Raw genomic sequence first — 19,756 nt, 5'->3', positions numbered from 1 at the left:
CCCAGGTTCTTGGCAAACTGAAAGCAACCTATGGGGACTTGCTGCCCAACTGTCACTTCTTTGGGTGCCTCTTTCTTCTCTGCCTCTGGCTTCATATCTCCCTTATAATTTAGTGCTCGGGCAAACCCAGGCACATCTTGGGAAGGATGCAATGGCTGGGGGCCTGAAGCAGAGCCATCTAGGCCTCATACAAGCTCACATGCTGGTAAGTGCGGAGTATTGAGGGGACATTGTTGCCACTTTAACATTCCTGTTAAGACTGCTTGGAGAACAGCCTCTGCTCAGAAGGGCAGGGGTTAGGATGGCTGTGGAAAGTGTGGCCTGTAGCAACAGCTGGCAGCATGATGTGATCCATACTTTCTCAGTTTCCTGAAGGTGGTAAGGCTGTCCCCTGAGAGAGAAGCAAATCTAAGCCAGGGGTATTTAAGAAACTCCTAAAATACTTGGAGAGAAGTTTAGTCCAATCCATTTATTCTCCAAATGAGGTGATACTGCTGAAGGAGCCTACCACCGATCACTCGTCACGTCAGCAGAAGAAGTAGGACTAGAATCCAAGTCTCTTGGCATCTGGGTGAAGTATGCATCAGGGCAAAAGTCTGTCACTTTGTCATCATCTCCATCCCCACGGCCAACGTCATCATTACTGAGGAAAACCCTCATGGTCCAGACTTTCCTCTGGGTCTGCGACCTGCTTTGAACAAATTGTCAAAGAAGGATGTTGGTCATTGGGCTTCTCTCACACCTCTTCTGAGTCTGAGAGGGAATTTGTGAGGAAATCAGTTAAATAACCAGTTTTCTCATAAAAAATGATAACAAAGAGGTTTTCAGAATTTATGTGAGGATTTAGTCATATATTAAGTCATGTATATAAGTCTATATAATGTGCCCAGCATTAAGTTTTACATATATTAGAATTCATAAAAATCTGTGTTCTTTGCCCAATATCTTCTCCCACCCCATTTACAGAAAAATATATTTCATGTCTAGATTGATCTCTGGGCTCTGTGTGTAGTTTTTCTACATGTACTCCAAATCTATGCTCCTGTGTATTGACGGGAATATCCTCAGCCCTTTTCAGAGTCCTAGTGCTCTAGACGGCAAATGACTCGTGGTGCTAACAAGCTTGCTTCGAGGGTGAATTCCAGGAATTTCCCAGTTTCCCACCCTCTCCGGCCAGGCTGACCCTGAAGTTAGTAAACATGGAAGTGCATCTCAGATCTATGATCTAGAACAGAAATGACTGAGATTTCTTTTCTCCAGAAACAGTGGATGCAGACTATCCAGGAGAGGTTCCCCAGAGCACGGTCCATTGTCCTCTTTGACATTTGAGCTCCTCCTTTCCATCTTTCTGCTCAGCTCTCCATTACTAACGTAGGCTTTCATCCTCATGGGAGCTGTATGGTAGTAGCAAGTTCGGTGCTCCACTATCAGGAGGCAGAAGAAAGATAGCAAAGCGGAAGGTAGAAATGGACACGTTCCGAGAATCTCCAGCAAAATTCTTCTTAAGTCTCATTGGCCAGAACCATGTCACATTGCCATTTCCATCCACAAGAAAAGCTAGAAAATATCATTTTTATAGTTGTGCATTATAGCATTCCTGAATAAAGTTACCGAGATTTTGTAAGAAAGATAGGGAGACCCTACAATGAAGAAGCAAGTTATCTTGCTACAATTAGTGTTGAATTTGCAAGATAATTTCTGTTGAGGTGTGTGTATTTATCTTGGTGAGCTGGATTCTTTGCATAGTTCACATAAGCTGGTTATGAACTCACCTGAAGATATAGCTGTAAATATTTGAAAAACTATGAAATGACACATTTAAGACTTGAGAAGATTTCTTCCTATTTTCTTAAAACAGATAGACGCAGTGTAAGGACATGAAATCATTTTACCAACACTTTGCAAATATTATTAAAATGCATTTAGAAGAATTTTATATTTCATTTTTAAACACATGCACACACACACCTCTGCATTATATCAAATGTTAATGGCATTTTGAAGACCAAAATTTCTTCATCATTTTTTTCCTATAATTTTGGCTAGCAAATAATTTTGAATGTGAAAGGTAAATATTTCTAGGAAATAAATCAAAACTGAGTATTATGTCTCGTAACAACTGATTCAATCCACTGGAGCTGATAAATGATTATAAACTTTGAACAGCAGGACTTGTTCTAAACAACTGGTTTTCCCCATCTAGTGCTAGGGTTTCAGTCTTCAGTTTACATAACCACCATGAAACGTCCTTCTTACCAGTGGAAAAATCCTTACTTTCCCCACTCAGTGATTTCTTAATGAATTTCCTCTCTGGGGTGCTTCCTTACCAGGCACATGTTATAAACACATAAACTCAGCTTGCTTCCCTCCTTCCTTCCTCCCTCCCTCCCTCCCTCCCTCCCTTCCTTTTTCTTTACTTTTCTTCTCTCTTTTCTTTTTATCTCTTCTTTCTTTCTTTCTTGTTTGGTAGCTCTGATGATGTTTCTTTTACTCTTTGACACATCTCATATCTTACCAGATAAAATCTTATGAACCTTCTGTGATTTGAGATTCTTAATATTGGTTAAATTTTGAAAAAGCTACCTTATTGTTATGAAATGTTGCCTTCATTTTAAGTAAGTGGTACTCAGACAAAATCCCTTCAGCACTTAACCAGTTATAATCATACGAATTCTTGCCATTAAATAGTCAACTAGATTTATTGCTACAGATATTTCTTATTTATTTAATATGCAATGATTTCCATATAAAATTACATTTATTTGTGGTTCTTTTTATTGTAATAAATACTGCACAAAAATGTACAGTGATGACATTTATTTTTTTAATGCATTTATTTAAGTAGAAAAAGTGAGTTAGTTAAAATAGCTAAATTACAACTGGTTTACAGTCATGGTTCTTTAATTAGAATTTGAGGATAGAGCACTTTTTCTAAGAAGGTCACTTAAAAATACCCCAATTCTTCTCTAAGGAGCATCCTGTGGTGTTAAGGAATTTAATAGCTCAATTTCTTAAGCATGAGTGTATGCAACATGGAGAGCACTAAAATAATATAGCACTGGGGTGCCTTGGTGACTCAGTTGGTTAAGCATCTGCCTTTGGCTCAGGTCATGATCCCAGGGTTCTGGGATCAAGCCCCACACTGAGGCTCCCTGATCAGCGGGGAGCCTGCTTCTCCCTCACCCTCTGTAGCTCCCCCTGCTTGTGCTGTCTCCGGTTCTCTCTCTCATAAATAAAGAAAATCTTTAAAAATAATAATATAGCACTTTTTCTTTTTGGGTTTTCAAAATCTGTAACTTGTACTTGAATAAGCAGGACTCATAGATTTCAAAGAAAAAGCCTCATTCTTTCCCCACAACTGCCCTATTCAGACATCCTCAGCAGGACTAGATGTCCCCAGCTTCTTATTTAAAATCTCAAGTAAGTTGCTTTCAGGGAGTAGAGAATTCTAGCCACTTGAATATTTAAAATGTGCTGTTTTACATAAGAATCAAATTTCAACTGTCATTTACAGTGAAAGCTTCTCTCTCAGTTCAGCCTGCTCTAAACAGGACATCTATTATGGGAAGGAGGAAAGAGTACTCTTTCTCTCTGACAGTCCTCCCCAGCTTGCTGACAGGGATTTCTGTTCCTTGCAGTCAAGGGCAGGAACGAGGACCTCGACTGTACTTTCCCACCTTGATGTCAGGCTGCTAGGGACTGAGTGCACTGGGGCTCCATCACTGGGATTCCTTGACTTCGCCCTCTCAGTACTTTAGTGCACTAACTCAGCCAGTGGATCATGATTCCTCCTACGTCCCACCCCTGGGTGTCCTTCGAAAATCTCCAGCCTCATTCTCTTCAAGGTCTCCTTGCTTCTCCTGGTATCCTTTTGGAGCACGGTCTAAGACCACTCAGGTGGGGTTTCTTTCACATGGCTGACTTGTGGACGGAAGCCACCCCAATACAACCTGCTTCTCCTGCTTTGCTGTGGCAGACAGACTCCAGGGTGCTCTAATGCTTCCTGCCTCCTGGCATTCATGCCCTTTGTGATTACTTTCCCTTGAGTAGAGGTGAGACCTATGACTTGCTTTGAATAAATAGAATATAGCACGGTCACAGAATGTACGTGACTATGTGCACATGATTGCATGATCACGTTGCAGGAGATTATAGCCTGTCTTACTGGTGTCTCTTTCTCTTTCTTGCTGGCTTTGAGGCAGCAGGCAGTTGTGGAGCTCCACGTGGCCAGGGACTGTGGGCAGCTGTTAGGAGCTTAGAATAGACTCTAACCAACGGCCTAAAAAGACTTCCAGGCAACACCCAGCCAAAAAAAGCGGGGGGGTTCTTTGTCCTACAGCTGCAAGAAATTGGATTCTGTCACCAACTATGGAAGCTCGAAAGTGAATCCTTCCCCAGACAAGTCTTAGTTGAGACCAAAGCCCTGCCAACACCTTGACTGCAGCCTTATGGGACCCTGAAGTGAAGAGCCCAGTTAAGCCATGCCCAGTCCTGACCTGTAGAAACCGTGAGATAATAAATGCGTGTTGTTATTAAACCTGTAAGGTTGTGGTCATTTGGTATGCAGTGATAGATAATACACCGGCCTTCAGAGTTGAAAGCCCAAACTTTAGCCTCTTTTGTCTCCTTGGAGTGTGTTAGACTCAAGTCTACCGTCTTCCCCAAGGGGAGTCTGCACATTCAGTTCCCCACGTGGTCCCATGGAAGCATCTGTTTCTGAGCCTAGAGCTGAGGGAGAAGTCCTCCTTCCTTTTGCTACAGTGGGAAGAGGGGAAAAACCCCATAGAACCTCAACAAGTTTCTTCCAATGAAATTCTCAATAAAGTTTTCAAGTGATATTCTGTGGCTAATGAAATTCTCTGAGTTCCAACTCAGTATTTTATAGGCTGGTTGAGAAAACCATTTTTGGCTATTTCTTTTGCAATTTCTGTTTGCATGAATGGCATTTCATTCGGATTAGGGGCAATTACCAGCTGCATCGGCAAATCAAGAAGGGGTGGGGGTGGTGATGGGCACAGTCCCTCCAAGGGCAGGCAATAGGGGGAAGCATTGTCTGTAGAAATTTTAAAATAATTACAAAACTGCCATCTGCTTTATGTCATCCACGTGCAAGCGTTCTAAACAATATCGATAATAAAATATTCTCTGGGAAGAAAATCTTTCATTGGTCAAAATTCTAATATAAAAGTGGCCTACTCCTGGGGCAGATCCCTCCCATTGCTCCACCCTTGGCATGACTCTGAGTTATCTATTGTCTTTGGGCCTCAGATGCAACGGAGCCCTATCTCCTGCTGTATGAGTCCTGTTGACAGGCAGATGGACAGCTTAGCATCTAGCCTTATGCCTTTCCTTCGGGACACTTTGCTGCCATCTGCTGGTGGTACAGGATCGCAGGGTTCTTGTCTCAAGGAGTGGAGGAATGAATCTTGTAGATAAAGGAGAGTGAGCAAAGTGATAGAGTTCTATTAAGCAAGGATACAGAAAAAGGTCTCTAGAGTGAGAGGGGTCCCGAATGGGTTGCCACTAAGGGCTTTTGGTGGCAGTCTTTTACCGAGAACTGACTGGGAAGCTTGTGGCCTTGAGATTCTTGTGCTGTCTTGGTTTGAGTAAGGACTATAGGTAACACCCTTCATGACTGAATTCTTTGAGGTTTGGTCACATTGTATGATTACACTACAGCCACCAAAGAAAAATACTCCCTCACATCCAGGGCTGGGTGGTCTGTTTCCTTATCTTTTGTTCACACTGTCTAGTGCTTCTGCCTGCCAGGGACAGTCTTAGAGTCCAGCCAGGGGCCCCCTATCTCTCCCTGTCTACACCTTAACCCTTCCCTTATTCACTGGGAAGCTGTAAAAAGTACATAAATCCATGATGGTTGCAAAAGTGAAGAGCCTCTTAGATTTGTGTTCCACCTGCACAGTCATGTGTGGTGGTACTGTGCACGTGTGTGTGTGCACGTGTGTACATGCAACTTCAGAAAGCAGATGGAACATTTAGCCCTAATATATAGGATCCGATGCAAATTTTCCACCATACATTGCTTTTCTTTTTTGTCTGGGCCAACAAGAATGGTATCAGAAAGTCACGTGGGTCGTTCTCTGGGTAAGTGTGTGGTAGGAAGTGGGGAAGGAGGAGGTCAGGCTCTCTGGAGAAAGTGAAGGACCAGGACCGGTAGACTAGCTTTATTGTCTAGGAAGGCAAAGCAGGGAAAGAAAGGAAGAGGGGGAGAAGGAAAACCCATGAGTACTGAGGAAGGGGTGGTGTCAGGCACTGTTCTAAGTATTGGCTCATTATTTCTCACCCTTGAGTATGGAGGGCTGGTACCTGTGTTTCACTCTTCCTATTGTGCAGAGAGAGGAGGACACTGAGTAGTGCAGGAACTCACTCAAGATCATATTTTTTTGTTTGCGAAAGTAAGTGGAGAGGCTTTTAGAGGGAAGGTTCTCAGGCATCCGATCTGAGGGTTAGATATGCATGCCGTGTCCTCTCTGAGCCCACCCTGACCCTTAGTGAGCTCTGGGGCAGACCCTTAGCAAAAGGACTTATGGCAGTGCCCGAGTCAGTGACCCTCAGCTCCAGGAGAGAACTTGCCCCACTAGCAGCCTCTCTCTGCTGCGGCTCAGAAATGAATGCGGATGGGCAGTTTCTGTTTTCTGCCAGAGCGTAAGGGGGTTTCCTTTGCTCCTGCCTTTGAAAATAAAAATAAATTTTCCAAGGCAGCTGCAACTCTGTCATTAGCACTCATCCTGGCAGTCACCGTAGAATGTCACCTCCTAGTCACTGCTTGAGTTTGAGACTGGGGTCTTGGCCTCCTGAGTTTGTAAAAACTTTCATGGTGCCTCAGCATAGGGTGAAGAGGGAAAGGAAGCCCAGTTGTGTGTAACTGCTGGAAAATGGGAACTCGGTATATTTTTATGAGACTTGTCTTCCAACTACTTTCAGTTTTTTTGAGACGAAATCTACTGCTCGATTAATATTCTCAGGCCTTTGGATTCCGACCGAATTACACTACCAGCTGTCTTGGTTCTCCAGCTTGCAGGCAGGACTGCGGGACTTCCCTGCCTCCATAACCACGTAAGTCAATTGCCCTGATACAGTTACTCTTCTCCCTCGCTCCTCCCCTCCCCCTCCTCTAGTCCCTCCCCCTCCCCTCCTCCTCTTCCGCCTCCTTTTGGGTCTGTTTCTTGAGAGAAATCTAATTAATAATGTACCACAGTGTCTCAAAGCCCACCCTCTGAAAGAGAAAGCAGTGTGCTCCCTCCCCACCCTACTGCAGACAGCATTAAAAGGTGCCCAAATTCAATTTTAAGTTATTTTAAATTCAGCCATCATCATTTCTGAAAAACTGGAATTGATTGGCATCCTTGAGGATGAAAGTGGAGGTTTCTTTTTCTCCATCTACCCTCCTTCCTTCAGATACCTCTGAGCTACAGCTTTGCTGCTGGGAAACGATGTCGTAGGGCTAGGTTAACTATGGAGATCTAGAAACATAGATTTTCATGGGGTAACTGTTCAAAAGGTCTGTTTTGCGCTTGTTTTCTAAATTTTGTAAATGTGGAGCTGAGGGAAGTTGGAATGCTGCTAAAAGATCTCCAACTCCATGCGGAAGCTGAGGGAAGCATTTCTGGGTGAGAGTTAGTGAGATGAGAGAATGCGGCAGGATGAAAATGGGGCCACATCCTGTCTCCTCATCCATTTTCCATTTGCGCTTCCCAACAGGGATAACTGGTGCTTGGAGACCCCCATGGTTTTGAGGAACTGAGTCCACCCCCTCTCCCTCGTGCTCTGGTTCCAGGCCATCAGTCAGCGGCTTTGGTCCCTCCCACCGCAGTGATTGGTTCGGCATGGGCATGGGACCCAGCATGGTCCAATCGGAACGATTCTCAGTAGTCTTGTTTTGAACCTTCAGGCCAAAAGGAATGTTTACAAACAAGAACCCTGGGTATAAAATCCAGATGTCTAGCGTGTGATCATCAGTCAGGAATACTGAATATCACTTTTTGCTTGCTTCAGGGACTGGTGTGTGGCACAAGGGAAACGGGCTGGGAGGTCCTCCTGTAGCCAGGGAAACAAAAACCTCACAAGGATAAGAGCCACAGAGCCCTCCGCAAAAGCAAAAACCCTCTGAGTTTCTTTTAGTTAGTGAAAACAGGTACGAACGGAGGTCTTTCATTAACTAAAGTGGCGTAAGGCAAACTTTTAAAACATGGGAGATACCTGTATTCCATTGAATCTAGAATATTCTAATCTAATTAAATATTCTGCCTTATACTTTGACTCCTTTTTTATATGATAACTAATGTAATTTCTCTACTTTGCTTTTAGAAACATAAAAATGATTTGTTTACTGTCACAAAAACCTCTGTCTCTCCAATTCAGGTAGATAGATTATCTAAATCCTTTACTCTGGACCCTAGAAAAGAAGAATGGAAAATGAGGAGAGGAAACCAAACTGTTCTGGAGGAAAGACATGGGAAAAGGAGCTGGACAGAAACAGTCAACGTTGTTTTCTCCAGTACAACCAAGGAGAAAACGGACTCCCCTCCCACCAGGAATTTTGGTTTCCCCAATGGGGACCTCAGCCGGTAAGTTTTTCTAGGCTGTAGAAAATTGATACTAAGCTGAAGAATCCATTAAAGGCTGTGACATTTAATTATTACTTGTTAATTGCACTTGATTGTGCAAAAGAAATATGGTAAGAGGATGCTTAGTACTGATACCCAGTGAGTACACTGCCTACAATTGCTACCTTGTCTGATTTTGCTCTTGCCCCAAATTCAGATTATCTTCCCTGTCACTTCATTACTCTCTTAATATGATGGCATTTTGTTCTATGAGTGAAGATGTGCCTGAAAACAGGTTTGTCAAAGCTCCTCTCCCCTGCTTCACACAGGATAGATATTCGGCATTTGACAGGCGGTCACACCGTTGTCCATCCATTGAACATTCATCCGGCAAATATTAATTGAGGGAGTCCTCAGTGCCAGTGGCAATCTTTGTGAGCAGATCATACCTGTTTGCCCTACCATGCTGCAACTATCCTAGGTTACCATTCTACATCAGCTGCCCTTCACAAGTATCGTATTCAGCCACTATTTATGGGGTGCCAACCACATGCCAGCTGTGCTGGAGACTAGCAACACACGATGAATAAGATACTGTCCTTACCCTTAAGCATTGTGTGGACACCATTGTGGGAGCACACAGGTGAGAGAAGCCAGTTAAACAAGGGGAAGAACAGGCCTTTCCAGGTGACATGCAGGTGGTGCTTGCAAAGAAGAGCGGATGCTTGTGGCCATATGGATTCTAGGTGGGCAGATCAGTGCAGGCAGAGGTCAGGGCCCTGAAACAAGAAGCAGTGTGTTACGATTCTATCAGAGTGAGAAGGGAGAGATCCGACTGGGTGGGAGGCAAGGTCCTGGATGCCCAGAGCATTGAATGCCTCCTGGAGGCACCACGCTTTGTCCCAGAGGCAATAAGCAGCCACAGGAGACTATAAGCAGTATGGTGACAAAATTGCATTTGTATTTCCAGAGGTCCCTATAATACAGTAGTGTTTGCAAGGGTAAGGAAAGGAAAAGATAGGTCAGAAAATGCAAAATAAAAGGTCAAAGGATGCCATATTAATATTAGACAACAAAAAGTCCTTATGACTAAATCACATAATATACAAATAATAAAAAATAATTAAAAGATTTGCCTAGAGAAATGAGAAACTAACAAAAACACAATAGTCATGAGAATTTTTAACATGCAAGTTTTGAGAAATATAAGCAAAAAAAATTATTTGAGTACTAAAGTGCTTGACTAAACCAATATAAAAGAAACATGCTTTTAAAGCTCACTGTACATTGATGACAATTCACCATAAATTCATCCCCCAAAAAAGTCATTAAATTTAAAAAAAATCCTGATTACATTCACTAATCACATTGCAATAAAAGGGGAAATCAATAACACAAACATTTGTTACCACTATAAAAAGATTCAAGCCCAATGAAGCTTTATAGTTTCTCAAACTTTCAGTAACCGGATTTAAAATATGAAGTGAATATATTTTGTTCATATTCCAACAAAAGTGTAAAATAATCAGGAATTCACTGAAATGTGAAGGACTTACCTGAGGAAATATACACATATTTGATAATGAAACATAAAACAAGCCTTGGCTACATTAATGTATTTCTGGATGTCAGCTATTCCCAAATTTATTTCAAATGTAATATACTTGCCAAAAAAAAGTTTCTTGTAGCACTTGACAATGATTTGAAGTTCAGATGGAATGAGTTTATCTAGCCAGAAGCATTTTAAAAAGAGAAATGCTGCAGGAAGGATCGTATTACCAGAAATTAAAGTAGAATATATGTCAAAAGATACAAATTGTGTGTTGCTGGTGCTGAAGTAAACTGAATGGTAAGACAGTGAGAGTAGAAATCCCAGACAGCAGCCTGTCTCTATATGAAGATAGTGTATAAAAAATGTTAGTAAATGTCTATTGAATGTACTCAATAAATTACTTCGAAATCATGGGGAAAAAATACAGCGAGGCCTCAGGAACCCTGGCCCAGTTCTAGAAACTAGCCCAGCTGCCATATAAAGAAAGCCCTATAGAAATCATCTGCTAGAGGACTGTATCCAAGCTTAAAGTTATAGACCTTCCTGGGGCTGGTTGTTTCAGAAACATGAGCCAGGATGCACTTTTCACTCTTTCTCCATCAGAAGGAAAAGGGTGTCATGGTTTGGGGGATGAATTAGGATGGAGGAGCAAGAGAAACCTCAAGCACTGGCATCAGGCACGGCTGTTCCCTGTTGACTTCAAATGTGTGGAAAACAGCGCACCATCTTAGGGTGTCCAGGAATACAAAGACACACGGTCCTGTGGGTACCTGCCCTGTAGTGATGACTGTTGTCATCTCCCTGCCTCTCCTCATCACCCTCCGTCCCTGAATATCTCCTCACAAAACTCTGCTGTTGGCTTGGCCTGTTCCTGTGCCTCAGGGCCGCTACACCCAGTTCTCTTCTCTTGAATTCTGTTTCATTTTTTTTTTCTTCCTACACGTGGGACTTCCTAGTCAGTTTCCTTTGGGGAGCTTTTCTCTAAGCTTAGAAAAACACTCATCTTTATTGCCACTTGCCAAACACCTTCTTGTGACATGCTTCAACCCTTAAACAATTCTGCAGTTTAGTGATTGTTAAGTCATCTTTGCATATGTGAAGAACAGTGTAAGAGACTCACCTCTAGGGAGTGTTTAATGCGATGGAGGATGCCAGGACAGGAGTCATGTAAATGCTCGTGTTTTAAACTATAGTTAACCTGCCTTCACCCTGCTGGCGAGATGTGTCAGCACACTGTTGTAGTTCCTTTTGTGCCATCTTCCTGTCTGCGGCCTCTTCATTACTAAGTTTATTCAGTCTGGTACAGATATGTGTGGAAGTAATAAACTTCAGTGTGGAGCCCGAAAACCTAGGTTCTAATCCTGGATCTTGCATTTACCAGCCGTTTTGACCAAGTTCCCTGAGGTTAGGCAGTGCCCTGAATGGCCCTGGGTTGCCCCCTTGTGAACGCGTGATAAACTGAATGCATTGAGAGTCCTGCACGGTCCAGTTCCTTTTTTGTGCTAGAGCAGTGCTAATGTCATGGAGACCCTCACTGAGGAGTCACTTAAATAACACACACACACACACACACACACACACACACACACACACACACACAGTTCTTATAATGTAAACGTGCTGGAGTGGGCTCTACGTGAGAAACCAGTATGCATCTTAGAAATACAGAAATGAGAGCTACAAGGGACTTGGAGATCTCCCTACACTGAAATAGGAGAAAACTGTGACCCCGGGGAAAAAAGTGACTTGTATCATGAGGGTAATGGATTTACAACCAGTTTCCCCAACTCTCCTGAATAACTTGCCTCATTTCCTTAACATTGAGTTGACATAGTTAATGGAGCCACAAGAGGGAGACAGTGGGCAAGGAAATGTGCTTGGAAGTCCCACCAAACCCCAGTGTTTTGGGGAGGCTCCAGGGAGGGCCTCTGGGAAGGCAGACCTACAGCTGTAGTGCGTGTACTAGATCTGGATGGATTGGATTGGATCCCATTTCTATCCCATATTACCTGAGGGCTTAGTGGATAAATTAATTCATCCCTCTGAGACTCTTGTTGTCTCATCTGCTAAAAGGAGGTACTATTCTTTTTTTTTTTTTTTAAAGATTTTATTTATTTATTCGACAGAGATAGAGACAGCCAGAGAGAGAGAACACAAGCGGGGGAGTGGGAGAGGAAGAAGCAGGCTCATAGCGGAGGAGGCCTGATGTGGGGCTCGATCCCACAACGCCAGGATCACGCCCTGAGCCGAAGGCAGACGCTTAACCACTGTGCCACCCAGGCTCCCCAGGAGGTACTATTCTATAGAAAGATGTTTGTAAGGATAATTTAGATTGAAGATAAAAAGCATAGCACAAAGTTGAATCTCAAGATGGGTGTTAATGATGCTGACAGGTATAGCGATAATGCTTTCATTTCAAAGTGTGCTTTTTGTGCCCTCCGTCCCATCTCATCCCCTACACTGTGGGTAAGGTGAAAGCAATCATTCGGACTTGGTCTAATTGTTATGTACTCTGGTCTCCTCTTTTCTCCATCTTCACATTCTGGAAAGTCTGAGCAACTGCCAGCTAGAGGAGGGCATGGATTAAGGTAGAAGGAGAGATTGAGATGAAAATCTCACCTGATCTCCTATTCTGTATGATTTGGGCTGTGGGTGGGACACCAGGGACTTTGCCATGCCCTATTTTCTGTTTTGTGGAAAGTGGACCTTGCCATAGAAGGTGAGGGTTGGGGAAGGCTCCAGGATGAGTGGCCAGGTGGCATCCCCAACACCTGGCTTCCTTCCATCTCAGTGGAGGCCACTGGCCTCTGATGCAGGAAACAGCCTGACCCATACCCGGAGGCTCCTGCATTCCAGGACTTGGGCATCTGGAACACATTTCATGGAAATATGTCAAGGAAAGACCTTGGAGTAACTCAGGATCTCTGGGGCTGGGAATGTCTTTGGAGGGGATTGAGCCAACCTGGTCATTTCCAGTGAAGCCAACAGATGAGAACGGATGCTCGATGCCAGGGAGTGGATCAGTGGAAGAGCTGGGAGGAACATTAAAAAGGTGTAATGAAATCATTTGAATATTTCTGTAAATCCCAATTCTCTCATGGCTGGGCCATTACCACTAGTAGAGATTTTGGTTTGGTTTTGACTCTATCTCTATTTCACACAGTACAGAACTTCACTGGTTTATTCTGACTCTTCTCCAGCCCTGTCTCCCCCACAGGAATTTTAAATTACACCCCATCCTAGGCCAGCAATTAAATAATCACCTTGTGTTCCTTGAGTACCCCCTAGGGTTCTCACACTCTATCCAAATAGCTAATAAAGAAATGTGTTTCAGAAGGAATTGAGGTGAATACAATTTAATCTAACTTATTACCTGGGTACTATTATTTTTCCAACTAATAATGTTGAACATGGTGAGTGGATTCAAACAATTTTCTGGAACCTGATCATACAATCCCTAGAGTTCACCAACAATTCCTTGGGCAGAAGAAATGGAAAGAGCAAAGCTCTTGAGGCAAGTATGTGCCTGGTGTTTCTGAGGAGGTGGTGTGTCTGAAGCAGAGAGCCGGGGGCAGGAGAGGACCAGGCAGTGCTATCTGCCCTGCCTAGGGACTGGGTCACACAAGGGCCTGAGGCCACACTGAGGACTTGAGTTTTTATCCTGAGTGAGGTGGGACACATTGGGAGATTCTGAGCAAAGAAGAGACAGGATCTGACTTGTGTTTTCTCAGAATCACTCTGAAAACAGACCACAGGCGGGCAAGGGAAGAAGTGGGGAGAATGGTGAGAAGCCATGCCCAGGACAGAGGATGGTGGTGCAGATCACTGCGAGGCAGCAGCACTGCTGGCTCAGGAACCCCCAGAAGTGGGGTAGGCACTTCCCTGTCCTTCAGCCCATCACGTTCAGTCGTGTTGAATCCCCAGTTATCAGCCAGGATCCCCAGGAAACATAATTCCCCTGACAGGATTCATTTGAAGGGACTTTAATGAAGGCCTAAGAAGGGATGGAAGGCAGCAAAGATGAGAAACGGCCGGAGCCTGTGTCCGCTCTAGGGCTAAAGGCATGAGAAGAAGAAAGCGTTTGTTACTGGAGTCGACGAGCAGGAGTGGGGTCTAGGAGCTGCGTGTTGCTGGCTGACCTTGGAAGAAGTACCCCAGCGGAGGCTGTGCCCCCACAGGGAGAGCATGGGGGAAGCAGTGCTTTGCTCTTAAACCTCCAAATAACCCACACGGTTTGCTTTCTTATTCCAAATTTACGGGAGATTTTCCCAGAGGCACAGTTGGGGAGTGACCAGATTACGTCTAGAGCTCACGTCTGCTGCCCTGGGATCTTTCCACTGTGCCACACGGGCCCCCATCCTGGGGGAAACGATGAAGTGAAACTTGGCTTTGGCTCACAGGGATAATAAACATGGAAACTGGAAGTACAGGTGGGTGAGAAGACAAAGAGGTGACAGTGAGTCTAAATCCCAACTTTGGATCAAGCAGTTTTCTGGGTCTGCTGGTGTCTCCATTGCTCTCCCTGATGTTTTACGTAGCTTTTATATATAGAATCACCTTCTAATAGAGGATAAAGGCTGCAGCTATCTTAGAGCAGGGGAGGCGGCACACTTTCCTGACCTTTACCTCCTGGAGTCCCACCAGTTTCTCAGGGTAAAGACCAGAGGAAAATGTCCTTGGGATTCTGTCTTATCTCAGGCAGCATCTGCTCTTTGTTACAGGACACACTGCGACTGGATAAGATGTTGACCTTGCCACGTGGAGTCCTGCCTGTGTGTGCTGCTGTGTCCCAGACAGCTCAGATGAAGAGTGAGGAGCGTGTTCAGTCAGCCCCAGCATGTGTCAAGGCCTGGGCTTTAGGGATCAAGGTGCTCAGGTTTGCAGAAATAGCAGGCACGAGATACACGTGGAAGGTGGCATTGCTGGCAGGGGAAGAGGTGTTCTTACCAGCTTGTCCATACTGACCAGGCGACAGTCAGATGGGAAGAGCTAGAAGCTATGGTGGCAGCTAACCAGATGTGGAATCACTGGGGTTCAGGTCGGCTGGTCATTAGAATATGTCTCTTTCGGTTTTTCTCTTGGAGGATGAAGAAACAAAACCTCACTGGCGTCGCTTTGAGTTCAGCAGCTGAGCAGAAATGAAAATTTGGGCTATTTCCCTGGGAAGTCCTGTAGCTTCTCATCTTTGGCCCCTTTGCTCCTTAGTCTTCACAGCAGCAAGCTCTGAGATAGAGTCCAGCAGGTGCCCTGTGTTCTGGTTTTCCCTTGCTACCACTGGCCATCTCTACTCCCTGTTAGCTCCTGCTCATAGGGTTTTCATACCCTTTTCCTAAAACTCATAGCAAGAGCTCAAATCTTACTGAATCAGGCTTAATTGGCCTATCAAAATGTTCCTATATAGAGTGGATCCTAGAAGTTTCCATCATAAGAAAAAACAAATATTTGTAACTGTGTGGTGACAGATGTTAACCAGACATTGTGGTGGTCATCAGCAGAAACTGATATAATGTCATATGTCAACTATGTCTCAAAGAAGTATTAAACGTAGAAATCCAACGTCATAATTCATTGGGAGAGCTCTTGTGCTGGGGGGACAAGTTGCAATCAGCTTGCATTTGATAGTACTGAACAGTTTACAAAACACTTTCACATCCTTTGTCTCACTTTATCACAGACCCCAGAGCCCAGGAAGGCAGATAGATTCCTGCGTGTTGGGGCTGTGAAGAGCTCTTAGGTTTCGTCCTGTGAGCTTGGCATGGAGGCAGGGATCCTTACGGATGAAGAGTGGGGGCTCTTCAAAGACCCATCTCTCTAGTTTCAAATCTGGACTTAGCCCTTCTGTGCTGTGTGACCCTAGCTTTGTGTCCCAATTTCTCTGAGCTCTCAGCTATAACATGATGCCAATGATACCTTCCTTGTAGAGTTGTTGTGAGAATTAAAGGAGATAAGTATAAAGCATCTTGTCCAGCACCCTACTCAGAATACACAGCAGCTAGTCCCAGATTCAGATATCCCCAGAGTCAGCTTCTCTGGTACCACAATGGCACGTGCAGCCCACAGCCCAGTCCCCTTGGCCTAAAGAAAAAAAAATTGTATATAGTTTTAAGTCATCTACTGTTTTATTTATTAAAACAAGTTATAATGAATGGCTGCTGGAGAATAGCATTTGTCTGGATTAATGAATATATTGGAGGAAACTTGAGATAACTGATCATTTTGGGTTCAGAATTTAGAGGAAATGACACTGTGAGAAATATCATTATCAAGCCACTGAAGTTGGATTTGGAGAAATGCTAAGATCTTTTACTTAGTTTTTTGTGGAATTTATTTTTTCCTGCTCCACAGTCACAAGGTAAAATCCAGTGTACCAAAAATATGTTTTTATAACTCTTGATAAAACGGAAGTGTTGGGGGAATTACTTGCCATGGATTGTTGGTGTTTATTATTTGCTGTGAAACTTGTTCAAAAAAGTGAGATTAGATTTCCCTGAATTGTAGGCCTTTAGAATTCACCTTTTGAAAAAAATAAGAAGCAGTGCTTTTGTTTCTTTATAAAACGTGTGTGTGTGTGTGTGTGTGTGTGTGTGTATGTATATATATATTTTTTCGATTTGAGTAGTTTGATTGGTCTGAAAGACATTCTCTAAGAAGTTTAGGTAAAAACCTAATTTACTTAATTGCCGAAATGATTGCAGAGCAGTAAATGAGCAGAGTTGAGTGAGCTGACAGTGGTAAAGAAAAGACGACTGTAACGTGTGTATCTTGCTTTGATGCTGGCGTGGGTTAGTTGGGCTACTGTACTACACAGACCCTGTCCATGTGGGTCTCTAACAGTTAGGCAGTAGTCACGTACAGGCACGGGTGTCAGAGGTTATTAATAGGCATTTTCAGAGTGATCTCTCAAGAATAATACTTTCCTGCATATCTGCTATTTGCAGAACCATTTTGTTCATAATCATAGAGGAAGCCCACACAGAAAAATACGCTGACTTTGTGCTTTTAATTTGGAATTATACAAACACTAGAAAAAAATCTTTTATTAAGAAACAGCAAAGCAACATCCTTCCTAGATTCAACATAATGAAGAGCAGTTCGTAAGTATAGCACCTCAACTTTACATGACCCCCAGTTTCTAATATATTTGTCCTCACATTTTTCCTCTGCTCTAATCTTTAATACCAGATGTCTGAGGCTTTTCCTTTGTCTTTTGCTGAGACTGGAATTTAATTTCTTCTGATGATATATCTCAACTCCCTCCTAATGCATCACCTACGGCCACTCCCTCCTTTGACCCAGTAGCATTCAATAGAAATGTCCCCGTGTGGTATCAGATACCATTAAGTGAAATCAGAAAAATAAATAAGATATATTCCCTTCTTCAGAGGTATAATAGACTGGCAAGAAAACATATAATTTTTAACTGATGGCTAATCTTGGTGGATTAAACACATCTAATTCTGTTGCCTCATGAAACCTAACAAAAGTGACAGTAAGAGGTAGGAAGAAAGTTATAAATCTACAAATCCAAAAAATACAAGAGAAAATGGTGTCCCATTTTTTCAATGTTAGTAAGCAAACTATGAGTAGTAAATAACTTAGCAGCCCACAAAAAGTGTACATCTGACTGATAGAGCTAGAAGTCTGGAAAAAGGCTGATCCTCACTGGTAGAAGTCAGTAAGTCTCAAGAATTGGAAGTGCCTCCAGTTGAATGTATCACTGGACGTAGTGAAGTGCCAGTTCTAACTAAAAAGTTAGTGAATTAGTAAATCAAGTAAATTCACTAAGAAGAATGAAATAAGATCTTAGAAGGCCTAGAGGGTAATCATTTCTAACTGAAACAACAGAATACAGGGTTCCAGAAGGAATGTCTCCAGAAAAATTGAGTGAAACTGATGTATTGTCCTATGAGTCTGCAGACATTGAGATATTTGCATCATCGTGGGGTATTTGGGACTTAATTGCTTATAGGTATATGAAAAACTAAGCATATGAAATGTGAGGCAGTTTTAACTCCAGGAAAAGAAATGGTTGAAAGAAGATACAATTATAACATGCATAATAATTTAGCTATTAATGACTAAAACACCGTATATTGATCCAACTAAAAATTACGATAAAACTCTATTGGGAGAATGAGGGAAAAGAAAATGTTACTGCGAGGAGCGGGATCCAGAGTAAGGGAGGAGGACGCAGGGGTTAGTCCGTTGTCTTTGATAATGGGGAGTTAGTTATGAAAGCCCAAAATTAAAAAAAAGTATTAAATACATTGTCTTAGGGGCACCTGGGTGGCTCAGTCAGTTAAGCATCTGACTTTGGCCCAGGTCATGATCTCAGGGTCCTGGGATCCAGCCCCCTGTCAGGCTCCAAGCCCAGCGGGGAGCCTGCTTCTCCCTCTCCCTCTGCCTCCCCCATCCTGCTTGTGATCTCTCTCTCTCTTTTAAATAAATAAAATCTTTTAAAGGTAAGTAAATAAATACATTGGCTTAGAAATATGGAAGTAAACACAAAATGAAACAACTAGAAATTTAAATGCTTGCTTCTAGAGAAAGGAAATTAGTTGAGACCAGGGTAAGGGGAAACTAATGACCTCCTTCAGGCTAAATCCAATGAACATTTTGTTGTTATTGTCTTGCTTCTCTGAATTCTTTAGTGTTACTGGGAATATTTCTTCCTGTTGAAGTATTTCTATATTAACAGTGTTAAACAGTTTTTGTAGATTATCCTCTCAATAATCATATGACATGTTATCTTCATTTTACAGGTGAATAAACTGAAGCTCGGGATGCTTATTGGTCTCAGCTCACACAAGGAATGGGACTCAAGCCTAGCCCTGTCTGATACCGGAGTCTACGGTCAAGATTACTGGTACTGTGACTCTTTCTCTTTCTTTAAAGATAATTTGATCCTCAAAATTACCATGTATTATATATTTTGGCTAACTTGAACATACTAAAAAAAGATCAGAAAAAAATGCCGTGTGAATTTATTTCAATTATTATTTTTTTAATAGCGCTAAACGCAGCTACCTCCTACAGCATCCTCTTGGTCCATGTGGATTCCATGCACCCAAGTGTAGCTTGCCCCACTCTTTAGCTTCCTCTGCCATAGGCAACAGTTTGTCAAGGTCCTGTCTTCAGACTTCTTTGGGGCCAAGTTAGGCAAGAATCTCTAAGCCATTGAAAACTCAAAGGTTCATGTGCCAGTTAACACATGAACTTGCTTATGCTCTGCTCTGCTGGCAGCTTGGGGCTGGCTTACGGTTTTCTGAAGCTCAGCAAGTAAAATTCCAGACTTGCCTCCTGATAAGCCCTTCCCTCAAAACCTCCAAAGAGTTCCCTTGCTGACCATGCACTTGTCTTTTTGCGAGGACTAATGTGGGAAATGCCAAAAATCTCTGTAGTCCTATAAATTCCCTTCAAAAATCTCTTTTTTGATGATGAATCTCTAGGCTTTTTCTGTAAAGGGCTGTTAGGTACGATGATCACTGAGCTGTTCAGCTAACTTTTTTTTTTTTTAATTCTGGAGAAATGGATCCAAAAGCTGTCTTTAATTTGGAGGTACTTGTTGGCTATTACTTTCTGAATTGTGTTTCAAATAAAATCCAGGGCCTATAGGAAAAATCACAATCTACCTCCTATT

General features: G+C 42.9%; 1 protein-coding gene across 1 annotated transcript in view; it reads left to right on the top strand.

Moving 5' to 3' along the window:
- The first annotated feature begins 6,946 nt into the window (after window positions 1-6,946).
- Window positions 6,947-19,756, top strand: part of LOC100478010 (membrane-spanning 4-domains subfamily A member 4A) — a 41,007-nt gene continuing 28,197 nt past the window's right edge. The window contains exons 1-3 of the mRNA XM_019808336.2: window positions 6,947-7,074; window positions 8,380-8,585; window positions 18,879-18,982. Of these exons, the coding sequence (XP_019663895.2) occupies window positions 8,427-8,585; window positions 18,879-18,982 (263 nt within the window). The 5' untranslated portion in view covers window positions 6,947-7,074; window positions 8,380-8,426. The remainder of the gene's footprint in view (window positions 7,075-8,379; window positions 8,586-18,878; window positions 18,983-19,756) is intronic.

The sequence above is a fragment of the Ailuropoda melanoleuca genome, chromosome 16, assembly GCF_002007445.2.
Source record: "Ailuropoda melanoleuca isolate Jingjing chromosome 16, ASM200744v2, whole genome shotgun sequence".
Lineage (NCBI taxonomy): Eukaryota > Metazoa > Chordata > Mammalia > Carnivora > Ursidae > Ailuropoda > Ailuropoda melanoleuca.
The sequence above is the reverse complement of the archived record's forward strand: the minus strand, read 5'-3'. Positions and strand labels throughout refer to the sequence as shown.